Source organism: Lolium rigidum, chromosome 7, assembly GCF_022539505.1.
Source record: "Lolium rigidum isolate FL_2022 chromosome 7, APGP_CSIRO_Lrig_0.1, whole genome shotgun sequence".
In the NCBI taxonomy this organism is placed as follows: domain Eukaryota; kingdom Viridiplantae; phylum Streptophyta; class Magnoliopsida; order Poales; family Poaceae; genus Lolium; species Lolium rigidum.
In genome coordinates, this window is record NC_061514.1 from 38,225,961 (window position 1) to 38,247,530 (window position 21,570).

The window sequence follows — 21,570 nt, forward strand, 5'->3', positions numbered from 1 at the left end:
CTTTCTCAGCCATCGACCGCAGCCTGTTCGCCGGCCGGGGCCGACAAGTGCCATGGTTCCGCAGCTGGCGGCCATGGTGGTGACGCGCTTCCCACGCGGGAAGCCGTCGTGGTTGGGTGTGGAGCCCCTCTGTCTTGCCATCGCTTCGCGAGGACGCCGCTTCCGTCCGTGGCCGGTGTGCCCCATGGTGATGCGTATGGCGGCCATGGGTGCGATCTCCTCTCCGTTGCGAGGTGAGCCGTGGCAGTGGTGGTGGTGGCGTCTTCTTGCCGGTTGCTAGGCTCCGGTGTCAGGTTCTTGGTGGGGTTCTTTGGCGCGCGGCGGGTTCTCCATGCGAGAGTAATCTATGGGTGTCTCTGCCTTCGATGCCCTTCGACTTCAGCCGGTGGCACACAGGCGTCGTGGCGTCGTCTCGACCGCGCGCGACCTTTCGGCCACACCCTCGACACAGGTGGTGTCGGTGCGTAGTGTGGTCTCGGATGCGCGCTGCCCTTCGATTACGTTGATGGTGCAAGGTGCGGTGCTCGGGTCTCGGCGGACCAAGGCCGTTCGACTACTCCGGCGAGTCCTCGAGCTGGGTTGTCCCTCCTTCATGTCCTTGGGGTTCTTCCTCGTGATTGTTGTGCCTGGGTCGCGATGAGAATTCTCATCGGCCAACCGTCCCCAGGTTGAGGGGTGGCCACTTTGTTTTTCTCTCCTTAGTCTTGTGTGTTGGTGGTGTGCGTTTTTTCTTTTCTTCTTCTCCCTCGTAACCTCCGTGTACTCTGGTTCATTTGAACCCATCTTGTAGAGGCTGAAAAGCTTCATAGGCAACTTGGCTGAATATATGTTCAGGCTGGCTCACGCCCGCCGTAGTTACAGTCAAAAAAAAATTTACAAGGTTTTACCATGCAAAATCAGCAACCCAAGTGTTTCAAGCTCTACCAGTTTTGAGGATATTATAGGAAAACCAAGGATTTCAGAGAGAGAGAGGACGTGTTTCATCTGGCATTATTGGCAGCCCGCCATCAATACTCCAGAGGAACACAAAAGACCAGGACATGATTCGCTTTTTCATCAACAAACCTCTCTAGCTAAAGCTTAGGCCATAAATTAAAAGGCTACTCAAGTACGTTAACTCAGCATGCATTCACTATTAACGACAATCGCAGAAATACCCTTTATCAGTAAGTACAAAATGACCAATCGTTAATGGCACAACAACCATGTACAACTATGATATCTTGAAAGTGGGACATAATTTCTTTCTAATATTACCTACTACAGTATAGAAAATCAATCCTGTGTGGTTACACATGATATCAGTTAGTTGACAAGTCGATACAAACAGAACTGTTAAGCAACTCACAAGGGATGGACTAATCACATCTCGATGTCCTCCAATTCTGGAAGGGGAAAACGAAGTATGGCCGCTATTCCTGTCAGCTGCGCTAATTCTGTTCAAACATATAGAGAAAATGCAACCTCAGAAAGCAGGAGCATTCCAGTGCAAAAAAGCAATCTTCTTGCTTCAAAAATTATGTCATAAACTGTAATCTTTATTTATTACTCCCTCTGTCCCTTAATATAAGATGTTATTACATACTCCAATAGAGTAATAACATCTTATGTTACGGGACAGAGGGAGTACTTCTCTTTGCCACATTTCCATTAGAGTAACGTTTTATTGCATTCCAAATATTTTCATTGAGTGTAGTGTGAAATGAGCCATTACGAATAAAGTGTATGCAGTATATACAATAGTGGCAGGATACTCACGATCGCCGGAGACATGCATTGAAGAAAATATGTACACTGTACCACCAAATTTCTTGACTGATTCAACCAAGTTCACATACTTTTTCCTGGTACGAATGTCCGTGTTCCTATAAGTGGAAGCAAAAGGTTATACTGTTACCACTGAACTTCAATATACATACCGACAGTTTGGTATGAAACCTAACATTCTTCACTTTTGTGTGAATTCATAAAACAGCCACTGGGAGAATATTACAAGGCAGAAAGTTCAGTAACTGGGAGATAAATAAATAAATAAATAAGTAAATAGCAATGCTGTACAAGTAAATTAGTTGCAACACGCAACTCATAAACTTCTGTTTCAACTCTCAGATCATAATCGGGACATGTATATTCAGCTTGAAGTCACTCGTCAAAAATGGAGTATGACCTTAATTGCTATGCCAGACTACTAAAAATAAACTATGGAAGGACAAACCTACTAAAAATTTAGACAAATCAACATCCTTTTCGGGGCGGAGAGATTACTATTTTTTCGTGGGGAAAAATACCAATTCGGAAATGTACAAAATAGTAAATGCCTCAAGATAGAGCTGCAACAACCAGCTCATGTTGCAAATATAATTCAATTCAACAGAAGAGGATATATCAAAAAGTTTGTGCTCAATGAGTATTACTTTTCAGAAAGTTTGTGCTCATTAGTGAAGGCACATAGTCATTACTTTATAATGATTCTCTTGGTATCAAGTGCTCGTTTATGACATGAACAATAAAGAATAGAAACTAATATACACTAAACATCTACTTCAGAAAGCTCAAGTAATTCATTTATCCAATGTTTCCTAGTGAGGCTTGTCATTCATCTATAGCAGGTTAGGCCAGCAAGTTAGCTAACCTAATGCAATGGCCACATTGCATAGTCCTGCCGCATTAAGACTTATTTGTCAAATTTTTATATCCCCTTGTTCCAATACCTAACCAATCACAACTTTCGAACTGGAAACCATAAGGGAGGCCCTGTCCGTACATATTTATTATCATAGGGAAACGTAGAGACAACAAATAACATTATATCATCAGCTCCCTAAAAGTGACTTACCGAAACAAAGTATCTGTCATTAGAAGAGTCTGGACTGCAAGCCGGTCATTTGCAATCTCAACATGCTTAGGTCCATAACAAGCTCGGTCCGAATCCTACAGTTATGTAGCAAATGTTGAGGTTTAATCAGATATGCTAGAAGTAAGCACAATTAGTAGCTGTGAATAAACATATAATACCAGCACCGTAATTACTCCTCTAATGTGAAATACAAGTGTATATGTATAAATGTATGCATGGTCAATATCAAAGCAGCAACATGGCCAGTAACTCAGTATGAGATAAGTTGCATAGTACTGGACATTTCAAAAGCCAATAGTTGCAAGTTAGCTTGTTTCAAGTGGCTTACATTACTAAGCATAGCGAAGAACTCCTTCAAAGCTTGGACCTGTAAATTACAATAGAAACATAAAACAAAAGATATGAGAAGCTATACTTAGAATATTTTTTCAAAGTGTATGTCATGTTGTAGTTGATCAAGGTAGGGAACTATTTCAAAAGGAGTCGTATATGTATGTTAGTGTATATATTCACAAACACGAAGTTATAAATAAGACTTGCCTCCTGTGCCGCTTTTGTATCTTTTATCAGTGGCATCACACCTGAGCTGTCCAAAACATCCTTCAAGCTATGCCTATATATAGCACAATAAAACAGAAAAAAACAATCAACAGCAACATTAGGATTAAACACAGAATATGGAAAAATAGAGAAGCGGTAGATACAAAAAAAAAACAGTCACTCATTTAGCAAATATATAGCAGTGGAGAATTACAGTATTCCAGAATGATCATACAACTGGTCACAGAAAAACATACCACTTGCATCAGACAAATAAACATATTAACAGTATCACATCGGGCAAGTTTCCAACAAGTCAGAAACTTATAACTACCTAAATGCTATTCAGAAGTTCAGAAGCACAACCTAAATAGACGGCTAAAATAGGTGGAGAATACACAGCATCAATTAAACAAGAAAACATAGAAAAACTCACTTGTAACCTGAAGGTGCATGTGCAAGAATAATGCGTGATTTGTTCTCAACTATTACTCTTAAGTCTCGCCGTGCAGCTTCAAGATGCATGTAATCACGAAACTGATCCTGTCAAGATAAAGGGAGTATAGAAGGGTATATGAATTGATATTATTTTCATGAATAATGGGGAGCAAAACTAAAGCAACCCAACAAGTAGCATATGTTTCAAGTTGGAAACAAGTGTAAATGGTAAGACTAGCATGCAGTAACTACATTGCCAGGTGCAACAAAGACCATGATAATTTTATCATATATATGATGCAGGAATATAAAATTTTACAACATGTACTCAGCAAATTCTCAAGTAATCCATATAAAAAGGACAATGAATGATGTAAACCATATGCAGGTGGTGGATATTAGTATTACACACTAAAGTTGCTAATGAGATTATCAAAGAGGAAATGGAAACATCAGGCTTTGGGTACTCTCTTGGTACATGGCATATAGCTACAGAACATACCAGTGCTGACATATGTTATGATCAGAGCAACATATAAGCTCCAGACCTTTTCCATGGTGTATGATTCGTTTTCCTATTTGGTACGTTAACTGGTTGGTTCTTAATATACCTATCAAGATCGACTTAGAAACTGTTTAAAACCGCATAACAAGTTGAGTTATTGTCCTTCAGAAACATTGTCGAAGATGTTCTCACGAACATTTTCCTTTCAGTCTGTGATTACCTTAGTAAAACCTGGGCTTGCAATTACAACACATTTGACCACCGCGAAATCAATGTGCTTCAGCAAAGCCTGCAGACAAATAATGTAATGCATAATAAACCAATTCATGTACGAATGTTCTCATTTGCTTGTGAACTTAGATAATATTTACTTACTTGCAAAACATGCTCAAAGAACTTCTTGAGGGCCTGAATAAGAACAAAAGGCTGGAAATTCACTTGCAAATAGATAAGACAAAAGAAATTCATGTTATCTGAAAAGAGTTACCGTACCGATTCATAACCAGCAATGGCAGGTCCATGTTTCCTAGGTATCGATGTTTCAATACGTGCTCTGGTTGCTGTTATGCTGTTTAAAGCAGCCATGGCTAGTAAGTTCAATGCAAAGGCAGAAATGACACAAGCTATTCAAGATGGTCAAGAAAATAAATAATAAGAAAATGCCATAATCTATATGGAGGGCTCAAAGTTCTTATCTAGGGAAGATCACATTACAAATCTGCTGCTGTTCTGTAACTATACAAGGTGCGTGAATATTGAAGATAGGTATCCATCAAACTGACAAGTGAGTAGAGTTCTTGAAACTTCAGTTTGGTGTTAGCATTCTCTGATATTCTAGATGAAATTAGTATTCTCATTGCATTTTTATGGATTTGTCTTCTTGGAAATACTAAGAGAGAACATTATGAGTAACTGTCGCTTAGAAGTTCATGAAAGCGGTCGAAAGATCTATGCAACTTGATACATAGGTATACTCAACATGAGACTATGAGAAAACTAGACAAGCTAATTGTGAAAGTTCTTCTACAAAATAATCATTTAGCATGAGCATGGGACCTAATTATTTAAAGCAATTCAAGAAGAGAAAAAAGAAAACAAATATTATGTTGTTCAGCAAGGGGGAAATGCTTTTACATACCTTTTCCCAATGAGGAATACGTGGGCAAGTCCTTCTTGCATGAGAATAACTGCTAGATCAGCACTTGCAGTAGGATCTAAAAAAGGTTTAGATGCACATATTAAATACATTGTTTCTTGTCAAGCAGTAACAAAGAAGCAGATAATGATAAAGGCTGTATATCTGTCAAAGATAAATCACATACCACATGCTTGTTGGATGGTATCAAGTGCTAACCAATCCCAATTTTCCTACACAGGTGGAAACACTATCAGTTAGATTTTCAGAGTCATATCCAAAATTCAAATTGATTATAAATTACGCCAACGGGTACTTATCATCAACTGAAACTAAGATTGTAATCCCAGAGTAAACAGGTAAAAAAATTGTGCGCACCTTTCGCAGGACAAAAGGTCTCTTCAGCTCAAGCTCTAAAGTATGAAACTGGCCAATCTTCACATGATCATTCTCAGTAATATTTTTTCCACGTACGCGCAAAACACTCCCCTCGTTGTCATAATCTACAGACTGTACCCAAGGTAAAGGATCGTGTCAGTTATCAAACTAGAAAAACATATAATTTTGATAGCACTGGAAACAAGAATAATTAAAGCACAAGATAGACATGTCAGAACGTATATCTGAACTGCTAGGCATGATGCAGCGTTGCTCAATGTATTTTCGAGTTCACAAGTGCTAATACTTGGTTAGGTGCCCATTATACAGCTCTAAGTTATTATTCTAAGGCAGAGGCAGCAACATGTGTATGATATGTACATGATTCAATCACAATTAAGCGAGCCATTTCAGTACATATGTGACAGATATGCTCTAGAATCAGTAACAACTCTAAGCTTCAGCAGTATGTTAATCCCCTCCCATTTTCCATATGTTGTGTGGGAAAGTAGGCTGTCTTGCCAAATGAAAGATGATGATGGTTACCAATGTTGAAAGCCAAAATGGCTACAGCTGGCGTCACTGAAAAAAGCTACTGGACGCAGATATACAGATGGTACTCACCTCAACTTCAATTTCCAACTTTAGCTTCACGCGCTCCGCGTCACGCCCTCCAGAAGCCGAATCTCTCAGAACTTTCCTGGAAATGAACAGAAGACGATGATCAATTATCAAGGGGGTAATGCGTTTCCTAGGGATACTGGAAGGCCCTTGTTAGTATTTTCTGTTTTCCAAGGAAACTGGAAAAGTTGTGCAAGAATAATCTGGACAGAATCTTGAACTATCACAACCATACTATCATGAAGGACAAATAACTTGTCACGCGAATGGCGTACTGTCAAGTAAATTGTCATACGGATGGCCTATAATCCCCCAAACCACTATCAAGGGCTGGGAAATGTCCAGCATAGCCAGCTGCACCTTTTTTTTCACCTGACGAATCATGTCTTCCATAGCCATACAGTAACCTAGCCTAGCTCTGTTCCCAGTACCAATCGTGAAACGAGATCCGTAAGAGCTCAAATTTAACAATCCCAAAGTGCTAAACCTGGGATGCATAATCATTCCTGCACCTCCTAGGGGACTGAATTGCTAAGATATACCGCGTGAACTGAACCCAAAACCTAAACAGGCACCACGCAAACGGAGAACCCACCGAACAGTGACGGCCTGCAGAGTGTCCCCGACGGCGATGAGGTTGTACGCGTGCCACAGGTCGTCCTCCTCCTCCGGCAGCAGCTGCACACACACACACAGGAGCGCGCTAATCAGCAGCCGCACCAGGACAATCCCGCCGAGACCGATCAAACAGAACGCAAGGAGAGGGGAGGGAAGGGGGCAGACCTTGGCGGAGCCGGGCCCGTTGCGGGTGAGGCTGCGGTGGACGAGCTTCATGGCCGCGGCCGCCGGAGTCTGACGGGCAGGGCTTCCGCTCGCGGTTTTTGCTCTGGACGACGGCGGCGAGCGGCGAGGGGATTCGCGGCGGTGAGAGGAGACTAATCTGCTTTTTTTTTTCCTCCGATTACATTTTTAATTTTGTAATCCTCAATATCTACTGGGCCGGGCCCTGCCCGACTCGATCTACTGGGCCGGGCTGAGGTCGATAGAGCTCGCGTCGCGTCTCTCTCTGTGCGATCGACTTCGAATCAACCTCCAAGTCCGTCAAGGTTAGGGATGTAAATGGTACGGATAATTTCCGCTTCGAATCCGCTTCCATATCCGTTTTTGAGGATATGGTATGCATTTTTAGAAATCCGCCGGATATGGATACGGATGCGGATAGTGATCAAGCGGATATCCGGCGGATATGGTAGAGGATATGGTATTGATACTATCCGACGGATACGGATTATCCGCCATTTTTTGCGGATTATCCGAGGTCTACAAAGAGGATAATCCGAGAAAATTAGCCCAACCCTAAATATTTAGACAATATAGTTAGTTCATCGGTCAAAATATGTATGCTATTAGTACATAAATTACTTTGTTGTACGAAATAGTGTGTACATTTAGCTATATTCTATAATTACAAGCATATTTTACATAGAAAAGCATACTTTTAATTTTTTATGCGTATATTTTCTTAATAATCCGTTTCCGATCCGAGTTCGGTCCGAATCCGCTCCATATCCGTAATCCGATATAATCCGCATCCGAATCCGCATCCGACCATTATCCGCTCCGATCCGAATCCGTTACAAAAATATGGTAAAGGATATGGTAAGAGCAATATCCGATCCGATCCGTTTACATCCCTAGTCAAGGTGAACCCGATTTCTTCCTTTTTAACAAGAGATCTTGACAAAGCCAAAAGGATAGACGAGCCGATTTCGATGGTAGCGATGTTGACACCCAACCCGACAGACCCGGGCTTCGTATTATCCTCTCTTCTGCACACCGAGCACGAGCAGATTCATCGTCTGCACGAAGAGATCAAGAACCTAGCGACTTCCTTCTCCGCTACAGAGAAAGATGGGGTTGATGATGATTCAGTGAGATCCGAGCTCAACAATGAGGGCAACCTGAGCTGCCTCTCCAATTTGCAATCAATCGCCGAATGTATTCACATGCTCCGCAGTTTGGAACCATCTCTCCACTACGGTCTAGGCAAACTGGCTGATGAGGAGGAGATGAGCAGCAAGGGAGAAACAGTTGAAGCGCCGGTGTTGTTGGGCGGAGAGGAAGAGCACGAGATTGAAACAAAGTCTGAATCTACGGCCAGGATTGAGGTCGAGGAATTCGATGCCTACCGTAGCAGATGGGAATTGTTATGGCGCCCTGCCAGAAAATTTGAGGACATGAGTGAGTAAACAAGACCCATCTTATGTCAATTTATTCAAACACATTTTTATCATGGAAGCAACATTTTTTGTGTTCTTTCTCCACATCCAAGTCTAGCCATATAGTATGATATAGCACATGCTAAATTTCCAACAAACACTTAACTTGGTAACAATGGAGGAGATGAGTGAGTAAACAACTAGTAACTTGTATGTTAACTGTCTCGTCATGTTTATATTTTGTTCTCTTTTCTACTCGCTATCACTGCATCCTGTGCAAGCAAACCTATTTTAGTCGTGTCTACACCGCATGAATTTCCTTATAGCATATCGCCACTGACCATTCTGTGCAGAGGGGATCACCCGGTCACTTTGTAGTTCATGTGAAATTTCTAACAACCACTTCACGTTGACATGTAGCTTTATTGAGCCCGATGGTCTTCACGCCCTTCACACCAGGACGCAGCCCATGGGATGCTATTGTCGGGAGCTCTTTGCAGATATACTCGGTAAGAGTTGCGGAGCTACACCAGGTCGAGGGAGCAGACCTAAGTTGGCCCTTGGAGGTGTATGGTGTAGTTGCTGCCCGAGACACGGTGGACAACAGCCGCAACCCAATCTTCCTTCGTCCAAGACATAACTGTCAAATGCTCACTCCACAGGTAGGTATCAACTATAGTACCGTTCTTTTCCTTGCTATGTTTGTCATTGTTGTCTAGCTTATTGCAATTGATAATGCTTACAGGTCCTTTTTTGCACTTGATGGGTCCATGTCGTGCAATTCTCTCTATGGACCCTGTTATCATTGAGATACAACTGAAAGTAAAGGGCAGAGCTAAGTCTGAAGATAGGAAGTTGATCAGTAAAGTATGTCACATCAGCGGTGAAAGTTTTGGGACATTTCTTGTGAGGGACGACCATTGTGCGATAGAGTTATGTTGTGAGCAAGTTAAGCAGTCTGTCCAGGCCACTGTCTCGCGTGCCCGTATTCTTGAACGGGGTTCATTGCCTTCTCAGTATGGTGGTCGAGTTTTATGTTGCTCACTTCCCGATGGAGCTATTGAAGATGCTACGGACCAATCTAAGCAAATTGTGATGCTTGATTCCGAAGATGGAACAATGCCAATGGGTAAACACCAATGCTTTGATCTGTCCAGGAGTGTCGTTGTTGTAGAGTTAGAAGGAAGACTAAAAGTTACCATTGAAGTATATGTACCATCTGGTACCATCACCGGTCATGTTCTCTTCATACCTCAAAAGTGCAACATAACCAAAGCTCTATGTTATCTTGGTGACTCTTCGGTGGAGATTACTGTTGCTTGGTCCCTTCTCCCATCTTCGAAGAAGAGCTCATGTCAGACCCTTTGACAAGTTTTCCACCTTTTATGTCTCTCGTTGTCGAAACATTTGTTCACTAGGAGTGAGTGATCATGTGTACACTTGGGTTGGTACATTTAGTATTATGTGTAGCATGTTAAATTGTCGGTCATTGTGACATGGTATGCTAATTTACTCTGATAAAGCATTTCTCGGTGGCATGCTTTGTGAACTATTGTTAATCATCCATATCGTAATTCTTAATCGGCCGCCTTTACTTGCACCAAATATTGATTTGCCAACAAGATAGTTAGCTATTTAGCGTGAAACTGGCTGAGTTATGCTTTACGGTTTATCTCCTTCATAATTTATTTTGTGGTTTGATGGTATCATTCTAATAAGTGTATGAGTTTGGAGTTTAGGTGAAGACAGTGAGCTATGTCATGGTGGACGTAGTAGGGCACTTTGTTGAAGTGCGTCTGAAAATTTCTTTAGAGGCACTTTATCACTAATTGACAAGGGTTTAACTTGTCAATGCCTACAGATTGTAGATTTGGGTTTCGTGAAAAGTAGAGGGCAAGTAGATCTCGAAGGTTCAGCCGAAAAGGTGCTCGACTATGAAAACTAGGGTGTATGTTGACAATGAATTTGATCCTTTCTTTCTCCCTCGACTCCCCTTTATATAGGAGGTGGAGGTATCGTACAAGTTACAAACTTCGGGAGACTATCCAAGTCCTTCCCATACAATTACATGACTCTTAATCCCTAAAATAACTCTATCTTCCATATACTTACTAGGCTTCTGGGCCTTGAAAACTTCGGGTCGTAGGCCTCCAAATATCCTCGGGTACCTTATTCGGCAGGCTCATTCGAAATGCCTATGTCAGTAGCCCCCGAGATTTTGTTTGAATCATAGAATCGAGCAAAATCTCCAATGTAGAATCAAATCATGTCTTTGCATACTAATGAGTCGAATATTTCTGTTTAACGTCTATTTTGTACAGGGATGCTGGTAGATGGGGCTGGTTCATCTGACGGATCAGGTACTAGTTAACTGCTCTTGTGGCAAACCCGCATAAACCTACTTCAAGATCAAGTCCCTGGACTTGAACTCGGGATACTGGCGTAATTCGACATGCGCCGCTTAAGGACTTATCGTGAATCGAATCCCAGATATGTTTTATCGAGTACCTAACGCGTCCGCTGGGATTTTTATTTGTATCTGTTGATACGGATAAAGTAGTAGAGCGCATTCGGGTGCGATACCACACCACACAGGATTGATCCTGGGACGCGCTCTGAGAATATATTGTCGAGTGCCTTTATCGGCTATTGGAATTGCTAATTTTCCCGAGTTGTTTAATGACAATATGTTGATCTCCCGATGGGACTACATGATGAGTTATGTGTAACTCGAAGATGTACGATGATAATTCCTCTTATGCACTTCTATTTTTTGTCTTGTCATCCTCTTGTTTTTTCTCATATTTCATCGGGTGCGCGACCAGCGCTCCCGATGGGAGTAGCCCCCGAGGCTACAGTCGAGTGTTTGCACTTGGTTGTAGGCTCATCTTTTGCTATTTTGACCAACCTTGTATTTTGTCTTTCGCCTTATCCTCTTATCAGAAGTATATACAATGCTTCTGATAAGAGTAGCCCCCGAGCATATGAACAGATGCTTGCATTTGATCATATGCTCCCGAAGTTTCTCTGTTTGAGGACTCGAAGATTTGTTGTCGCTATCTTTTAATGAAACCACTCGAAGTTTTCTCGAATGACATTGCTGCTGACGATAGCCACAATACCCATCTTGGAAAGCCACGACTCCTATCACCTCACTGTGTTATGGGTCCAAAGCTCTGCGCCATCGACACGTCGCGCAAGTGGGGGACACACGTCCTCCGTAATTTTCTATTTTTTCGATGGTGCAATAGAAGTCGAAGTGGGGGACACATGTTCTCTATTTTTCGACGTCTATTGGTTTCCCTTGTGTACTCACTTTCTTGTCTTCTCCTTGTTCTGCGCTCTGTAGGATCACCAAATTCTATCTTCTCTTCCCCTCAACCTGAAGGTGGAGAGGTGGATGGTCGAGTCATTGTTACCGACGATTCGCAAGAATCCTCTCTTCCTGAGAGTGAAGCTGCGGAATCTCAAAAATCCGCGGGTTCCTCCGAAAAAGAAACAGGGCAGAACAACATTCTGAGTCTGGTCATTCCATCTCTCCTCCTCTTGCCACTTCTCCTGATGGGCGCAAGAGGAAGAGAGACAATGTCGAAGATTCCGGCGCGTCCAAACTTGCCGAAACAGCTGCCGAATAATCTTCCCCGGAGGAAGAAGGTGCCTTCGACCTTTTGCCGATGTTGGTGTTGTTAGCTCGTAAGTCGATCTTTTCTATTTGTTTGTCCGGGGTTTTGACTCCGATTAATATGGATAAGTTGCATTGCACCATTGCTGCCATGTCATGCATATGATCTTGGTCATGCTGGATTTTCTTTATCCGTAGTAGTAAGACTTGCATACGTTGTGTGTTCCAGCATTTGCTTCTTCCCGGATAGGATCGCGAAGTGGTGTTGTGAGATACAACAAGTCCTCCGGATGTTCCTCGGCAATCTTTAGCAGCTAAGCATTTCCTAAACTCCTGTCTCTGCAGGAGTCGCTCACCTATTTTATTCTACCTTATCTCTTATGCTAGTCTTGAGTTGCGTTCTTGTCACGTGTCCTATCCAGTTGTTACCTCAAGACGCACATATTGCCACCACCACCCTCCTACAGTTGTTGTTTTGTTTAGGGTCTGCCTTGCGAGTCGTAGTGCATGCTAGTGCCGTTATATCTCGTTTCGCCATCGTTATCTTATCAGGTTATCTGTTGGGGAATGATACGTCTCCGACGTATCGATAATTTCTTATGTTCCATGCTACATTATTGATGATATCTACATGTTTTATACACATTATATGTCGTATTTATGCATTTTCCGGCACTAACCTATTAACGAGATGTCGAAGAGCCAGTTGCTGTTTTCTGCTGTTTTCTGCTATTTTTGGTTTCAGAAATCCTAGTAAAGAAATATTCTCGGAATTGGACGAAATCAACGCCCAGGGTTCTATTTTTGCACGAAGCTTCCAGAAGACCGAGGGGGAAAGGAAGTGGGGCCACGAGGCACCGACACCATAGGGCGGCGCGGCCTGGCCCTTGGCCGCGCCGGCCTGGTGTGTGGGGCCCTCGTGTGGCCCCCCGCGTTGCCCTTCCGCCTACTTAAAGCCTTCGTCGCGAAACCCTCTGTACCGAGAGCCACGATACGGAAAACCTTACTGAGACGCCGCCGCCGCCAATCCCATCTCGGGGGATTCCGGAGATCTCCTCCGGCACCTGCCGGAGAGGGGAATCATCTCCCGGAGGACTCTTCATCGCCATGATCGCCTCCGGAGTGATGAGTGAGTAGTTCACCCCTGGACTATGGGTCCATAGCAGTAGCTAGATGGTCGTCTTCTCCTCATTGTGCTTCATTGTTGGATCTTGTGAGCTGCCTAACATGATCAAGATCATCTATCTGTAATACTATATGTTGTGTTTGTCGGGATCCGATGGATAGAGAATACTATGTTATGTTAATTATCAAGTTATTACCTATGTGTTGTTTATGATCTTGCATGCTCTCCGTTATTAGTAGAGGCTCGGCCAAGTTTTTGCTCTTAACTCCAAGAGGGAGTATTTATGCTCGATAGTGGGTTCATGCCTCCATTAAATCCGGGACAGGTGACGTGAAAGTTCTAAGGTTGTGGATGTGTTGTTGCCACTAGGGATAAAACATTGATGCTATGTCTAAGGATGTAGTTATTGATTACATTACGCACCATACTTAATGCAATTGTCCGTTGTTTTACAACTTAATACCGGAAGGGGTTCGGATGATAACCCGAAGGTGGACCTTTTAGGCATAGATGCATGCTTGGATAGCGGTCTATGTACTTTGTCGTAATGCCCAATTAAATCTCACTATATTTATCATATCATGTATGTGCATTGTTATGCCCTCTCTATTTGTCAATTGCCCGACTGTAATTTGTTCACCCAACATGCTTTTATCTTATGGGAGAGACACCTCTAGTGAACTGTGGACCCCGGTCCTATTCTTTACATCGCATACAATCTACTACAATTGTTCTTTACTGTTTTCTCGCAAACAATCATCTTCCACACAATACGGTTAATCCTTTGTTACAGCAAGCCGGTGAGATTGACAACCTCACTCGTTTCGTTGGGGCAAAGTACTTTGGTTGTGTTGTGCAGGTTCCACGTTGGCGCCGGAATCCCCGGTGTTGCGCCGCATTACATTCCGCCACCATCAACCTTCAACGTGCTTCTTGGCTCCTCCTGGTTCGATAAACCTTGGTTTCTTTCCGAGGGAAAACTTGCTACTGTCCGCATCACACCTTCCTCTTGGGGTTCCCAACGGACGTGTGTCAACTGCACGCATCAAGCTCTTTTTCTGGCGCCGTTGCCGGGGAGATCAAGACACGCTGCAAGGGGAGTCTCCACAATCCAATCTCTTTACTTTGTTTTTGTCTTGCTTTATTTTATTTACTACTTTGTTTGCTGCACTTATCAAAACACAAAAAAAAATTAGTTGCTAGCTTTACTTTATTTACTGTCTTGCTTTCTATATCAAAAACACAAAAAAATTAGTTACTTGCATTTACTTTACTTGATTCATCATGTTTCCTTTTAATTTTACCACAAAAGACATACCGGTAGGACGTGGGTCCATAGTTGGGAGAAATAATATAGAAGAATTTTTCAATCATGTTAGTACCGTTGAAGATTTTAAAGATAGACACTTGGTAGAACTTGCTCCTAATTATGAAATTGCTGCTGCTGCTTTAGTTCGCATGTTGGAAACTAAATTTGTTAATCTCAATCCTATAATCCAACACATGTTTTTTACACTCGGTGATATGGAAGAAGGGGAAAAGAAAGATTTTGTTTTAGAAACCCTTCTTAGAGGATTTGGTGGTATAGCAAGAGAGGCTAGAAAGGTCTTTATTAAATATAAGATGCTTGGTTCTTATACCAATTTTGCTAGTATCCTTGAAAAGATGGACATGGAGAGAGTAAGGTACACTAATAATGCTAATAATGGTGGGGAGATCAAAGCACCAATACCATGTAAGCTCCTAGCAATGAATGGAGCGCTAGAAAATAACTATGCTTGGCTTGTTCCTGAAAATTTGTTTGATGAGAGTAGCAAACCCAAGACTAATGAAAAGGGAGCCGCTGAAACTTATGTATCCAATATACTATGCATGGTTGAGAAAACTCCAAACCCCGCTGAAGATTCATCATCTCTTGATAACACTTGATATACACTTTACGCGCCTAGCCGAAAGGCGTTAAAGAAAAGCGCTTATGGGAGACAACCCATGTTTTTACTACAGTATTTTTGTTTTATATTTGAGTCTTGGAAGTTGTTTACTACTGTAGCAACCTCTCCTTATCTTAGTTTTGTGTTTTGTTGTGCCAAGTAAAGTCTTTGATAGTAAGGTTCATACTAGATTTGGATTACTGCGCAGTTACAGATTTCTTTGCTGTCACGAATTCCGACCTGCCTCTCTGTGGGTAGCTCAGAAAATTAAGCCAATTTACGTGCGTGATCCTCAGATATGTACGCAACTTTCATTCAATTTGGGTATTTTCATTTGAGCAAGTCTGGTGCCTCAATAAAATCCATCTTTACGGACTGTTCTGTTTTGACAGATTCTGCCTTTTATTTCGCATTGCCTCTTTTGCTATGTTGGATGAATTTCTTTGATCCATTAATGTCCAGTAGCTTTATGCAATGTCCAGAAGTGTTAAGAATGATTGTGTCACCTCTGAACATGTTAATTTTTATTGTCCACTAACCCTCTAATGAGTTGTTTCGAGTTTGGTGTGGAGGAAGTTTTCAAGGATTAAGAGAGGAGTATGATGCAATATGATCAAGGAGAGTGAAAGCTCTAAGCTTGGGGATGCCCCGGTGGTTCACCCCTGCATATTCTAAGAAGACTCAAGCGTCTAAGCTTGGGGATGCCCAAGGCATCCCCTTCTTCATCGACAACATTATCGAGGTTCCTCCCCCGAAACTATATTTGTATTCCATCACATCTTATGTACTTTGCTTGGAGCGTCGGTTTGTTTTTGTTTTTGTTTTTGTTTGAATAAAATGGATCCTAGCATTCATTGTGTGGGAGAGAGACACGCTCCGCTGTTGCATATGGACAAATATGTCCTTAGGCTTTACTCATAGTATTCATGGCGAAGGTTGAATCTTCTTCGTTAAATTGTTATATGGTTGGAATCGGGAAATGCTACATGTAGTAATTTTAAAATGTCTTGAATAATTTGATACTTGGCAATTGTTGTGCTCATGTTTAAGCTCTTGCATCATATACTTTGCACCCATTAATGAAGAAACACCTAGAGCTTGCTAATTTGGTTTGCATATTTGGTCTCTCTAAAGTCTAGATAATATCTAGTATTGAGTTTTGAACAACAAGGAAGACGGTGTAGAGTCTTATAATGTTTACAATATGTCTTTTATGTGAGTTTTGATGCACCGTTCATCCTTGTGTTTGTTTCAAATAAACCTTGCTAGCCTAAACCTTGTATCGAGAGGGAATACTTCTCATGCATCCAAAATCCTTGAGCCAACCACTATGCCATTTGTGTCCACCATACCTACCTACTACATGGTATTTCTCCGCCATTCCAAAGTAAATTGCTTGAGTGCTACCTTTAAAATTTCCATTCTTTACCTTTGCAATATATAGCTCATGGGACAAATAGCTTAAAAACTATTGTGGTATTGAATATGTACTTATGCACTTTATCTCTTATTAAGTTGCTTGTTGTGCGATAACCATGTTCCTGGGGACGCCATCAACTCTTTTTTGAATATCATGTGAGTTGCTATGCATGTCCGTCTTGTCTGAAGTAAGAGAGATCTACCACCTTAATGGTTGGAGCATGCATATTGTTAGAGAAGAACATTGGGCCGCTAACTAAAGCCATGAATCATGGTGGAAGTTTCAGTTTTGGACATATATCCTCAATCTCATATGAGAACACTAATTGTTGCTACATGCTTATGCATTAAAGAGGAGTCCATTATCTCGTTGTCCATGTTGTCCCGGTATGGATGTCTAAGTTGAGAATAATCAAAAGCGAGAAATCCAAAATGCGAGCTTTCTCCTTAGACCTTTGTACAGAGCGGCATGGAGGTACCCCTTTGTGACACTTGGTTAAAACATGTGTATTGCGATGATCCGGTAGTCCAAGCTAATTAGGACAAGGTGCGGGCACTATTAGTATACTATGCATGAGGCTTGCAACTTGTAAGATTTAATTTACATAACTCATATGCTTTATTACTACCGTTGACAAAATTGTTTCATGTTTTCAAAATAAAAGCTCTAGCACAAATATAGCAATCGATGATTTCCTCTTTGAAGGACCTTTCTTTTACTTTTATGTTGAGTCAGTTCACCTATATCTCTCCACCTCAAGAAGCAAACACTTGTGTGAACTGTGCATTGATTCCTACATACTTGCATATTGCACTTGTTATATTACTTTACATTGACACTATCCATGAGATATACATGTTATAAGTTGAAAGCAACCGCTGAAACTTAATCTTCCTTTGTGTTGCTTCAATACCTTTACTTTGATTTATTGCTTTATGAGTTAACTCTTATGCAAGACTTATTGATGCTTGTCTTGAAGTACTATTCATGAAAAGTCTTTGCTTTATGATTCATTTGTTTACTCATGTCATTACCATTGTTTTGATCGCTGCATTCATTACATATGCTTACAATAGTATGATCAAGGTTATGATGGCATGTCACTCCAAAAATTATCTTTGTTATCGTTTACTCCGCTCGGGACGAGCAGAACTAAGCTTGGGGATGCCGATACGTCTCCGACGTATCGATAATTTCTTATGTTCCATGCTACATTATTGATGATATCTACATGTTTTATACACATTATATGTCGTATTTATGCATTTTCCGGCACTAACCTATTAACGAGATGCCGAAGAGCCGGTTGTTGTTTTCTCGCTGTTTTTGGTTTCAGAAATCCTAGTAAAGAAATATTCTCGGAATTGGACGAAATCAACGCCCGGGGTCCTATTTTTGCACGAAGCTTCCGGAAGACCGAGGGGAAAGGAAGTGGGGCCACGAGGCACCGACACCATAGGGCGGCGCGGCCCGGCCCTTGGCCGCGCCGGCCCGGTGTGTGGGGCCCTCGTGTGCCCCCCGCGTTGCCCTTCCGCCTACTTAAAGCCTTCGTCGCGAAACCCTCTGTACCGAGAGCCACGATACGGAAAACCTTACTGAGACGCCGCCGCCGCCAATCCCATCTCGGGGGATTCTCGGAGATCTCCTCCGGCACCCTGCCGGAGAGGGGAATCATCTCCCGGAGGACTCTTCATCGCCATGATCGCCTCCGGAGTGATGAGTGAGTAGTTCACCCCTGGACTATGGGTCCATAGCAGTAGCTAGATGGTCGTCTTCTCCTCATTGTGCTTCATTGTTGGATCTTGTGAGCTGCCTAACATGATTAAGATCATCTATCTGTAATACTATATGTTGTGTTTGTCGGGATCCGATGGATAGAGAATACTATGTTATGTTAATTATCAAGTTATTACCTATGTGTTGTTTATGATCTTGCATGCTCTCCGTTATTAGTAGAGGCTCGGCCAAGTTTTTGCTCTTAACTCCAAGAGGGAGTATTTATGCTCGATAGTGGGTTCATGCCTCCATTAAATCTGGGACAATGTGATGAAAGTTCTAAGGTTGTGGATGTGCTGTTGCCACTAGGGATAAAACATTGATGCTATGTCTAAGGATGTAGTTATTGATTACATTACGCACCATACTTAATGCAATTGTCTATTGTTTTACAACTTAATACTGGAAGGGGTTCGGATGATAACCTGAAGGTGGACCTTTTAGGCATAGATGCATGCTGGATAGCGGTCTATGTACTTTGTCGTAATGCCCAATTAAATCTCACTATATTTATCATATCATGTATGTGCATTGTTATGCCCTCTCTATTTGTCAATTGCCCGACTGTAATTTGTTCACCCAACATGCTTTTATCTTATGGGAGAGACACCTCTAGTGAACTGTGGACCCCGGTCCTATTCTTTACATCGCATACAATCTATCGCAATTGTTCTTTATCGTTTTCTCGCAAACAATCATCTTCCACACAATACGGTTAATCCTTTGTTACAGCAAGCCGGTGAGATTGACAACCTCACTCGTTTCGTTGGGGCAAAGTACTTTGGTTGTGTTGTGCAAGTTCCACGTTGGCGCCGGAATCCCCGGTGTTGCGCCGCATTACATTCCGCCACCATCAACCTTCAACGTGCTTCTTGGCTCCTCCTCGGTTCGATAAACCTTGGTTTCTTTCTGAGGGAAAACTTGCTACTGTCTGCATCACACCTTCCTCTTGGGGTTCCCAACGGACGTGTGTCAACTGCACGCATCAGGGAATAATGACACATGGTTTATGGATATATTTGTTGGAGATACTCATGCTTTACTTAATTGTTAACAACTAAAATTGTAAGCAAATGCATTTGTGAGCCCCTTTTCGAAAGCATCGGAACTTTGACTCGCTAATGTCCCCTAGGACCCGAGTTCTTGTTATCTGTTCCGAGATTGAGCGCTCTACCCGTACTTGGGGATTACTACTGGGACCCCCTCACCCATTACCTTTTCTCAAGTCTGTTGAAAAGGGGGCCACAACCTTGGTTTTATTTTCTCATATGCACGATATGCACAATTTACTTCTTGTTGCCTTCGGGTATTTATATTCTGTAATGTACTACATAATTGCTAGACGACTTATCTAGTGCCTAGCCGTTAGTGCCCGCCTAGACGCCTACCCAACCCTGAGTCCGCTTCGGTGTGCGGCCGAGCTTCGTTACGGGTAGCTTAGTGGGGTGGCCCCCTAGACTTTCTTGTTGAAGTGGGAACGGTCTTGTTGTGAGACATTCACATGTTGTAAGTGGGTTGAGCATGCGTATGGTTATATTTGGGCAACCCCTGCAGGGTGTACATCTTATCGATAAGCCGTGTCCGCGGTTATGGACGACTTTGAATTGTATAGCTCGATCATAGAACAACTTACACCTTTATGTTGCTGTTAATAATTTGCTAATAACTTGCGTAATAATATAGCATCACTACAACGGTTACCTAATAAAACTTGTCAACCGTGTGAGTGCCCTTGTTAGTACTTCTTCCTTTGTGAAGGGGGAATGCATCGGGTGTGTTATGTTTGCAGAGTATAGAACTGTTAGTTTATGCGCTCTCTCACCTTCTCTGATAGACATATATTGTAGAGTGTCTCTATTGGTTTTTAGTGCTTGTGCGCTGCCGCTTAACCCCACCATATTGCCTATGATGTTCCTCTTGCGTTCTCTAAGTCCCCTGCGTACCTCAAGTACAAAGGACGGTGACGAATGCATATACGTCTTGAAATATTGTTAAGTACGAACCCGTACTTATTGCTGCTTTGGGACATAACAGGGTAGGTATGAAGACATGTTCGATGAAGACGATGTTAGCAAGGTTACCCTCCGGCTTCGCCTAGGCAGGGTTATGGACATCACTGGTTATCTTCAGGACTCTTAGTCCAATTTGTATCTTGTTCGTACTCGGATGTATTCGATCTTCTGTATGATTTGGATTTTTGTATTGTATATTTGTATCTTGACTCGTTGGAGTCGTTGTGCTAATATATGTTTCTTGTGGGCTCTATTGTAAACCTGTTGTAATGTTACTGCTCGTGGTAATTCCTCTGGCATCACGTGTGTGCTTCGTCACGCACGTCGTATCGGAGTGCGTCTCTGAATCGATATCGTGCGGATTTTGGCGGGATCGCTAAAATCCTCGTGGTACCGGTTCCGGAGCGTCACAATAGCGGCTCCTACACCATGATAGGTTTTCACTTTGTCGCTTCCTTTTCGCAATGAACAGTGTGTTTTTGTACCCTTTATGAATGGTTGTGTGCATCCGAGCTATGCAGAGGTCGGTTGTATTATGTCAAACTTTTTAAGTAATAAAGTATCCTTTTTTGAAGAAAAAAAGGAATTGAGCATCACAATTTGCTTAGATTGTTGTTTAGCATCTTCGATAGCTCCATCAGGAAGTGAGCAACATAAATCTGGACCACCATATTGAGAAGGTGATGAACCCCATTCAACAAGACATGCACGTGAGATAGTGGCCTGGAGAGAATGCTCAACTTGCTCACAACAAGAAATTGAGGAGCTAGCTGGATGCGATTTTTAGCGGCAACACCCCCATAATCTTTTAGAGAGCCTTTAGGATCTCGAGTGGAGATGCTCTAATTAACTGTCTAAGTGGTACATACACGAAGCCTCCGGTATCCACCGCGACGAATTATGTCCACAGCTTACTGAGGTTGCCTCTTCTGTTGAATACAAGGTCCTCTAATCCTCCCTCTCACTTGTGAGTTGTAACTATGGTAGACA

General features: G+C 42.3%; 1 protein-coding gene across 1 annotated transcript; it reads right to left on the reverse strand.

The window, feature by feature from the left end:
* Nucleotides 1-1,113: 1,113 nt before the first annotated feature.
* LOC124677436 (protein PELOTA 1-like) lies at nt 1,114-7,349 on the reverse strand. The gene is made up of 15 exons (XM_047213422.1): nt 7,258-7,349; nt 7,070-7,152; nt 6,478-6,553; nt 5,854-5,985; nt 5,663-5,708; nt 5,479-5,554; nt 4,833-4,908; nt 4,716-4,748; nt 4,561-4,629; nt 3,834-3,940; nt 3,398-3,470; nt 3,186-3,224; nt 2,837-2,931; nt 1,759-1,865; nt 1,114-1,436 (listed from the first exon to the last, which is right to left on the reverse strand). Exons 1-15 carry the CDS (start codon nt 7,306-7,308, stop codon nt 1,363-1,365), a joined length of 1,137 nt encoding a protein of 378 aa, XP_047069378.1. The 5' UTR covers nt 7,309-7,349; the 3' UTR covers nt 1,114-1,362.
* Between the last annotated feature and the right edge of the window lie 14,221 nt (nt 7,350-21,570).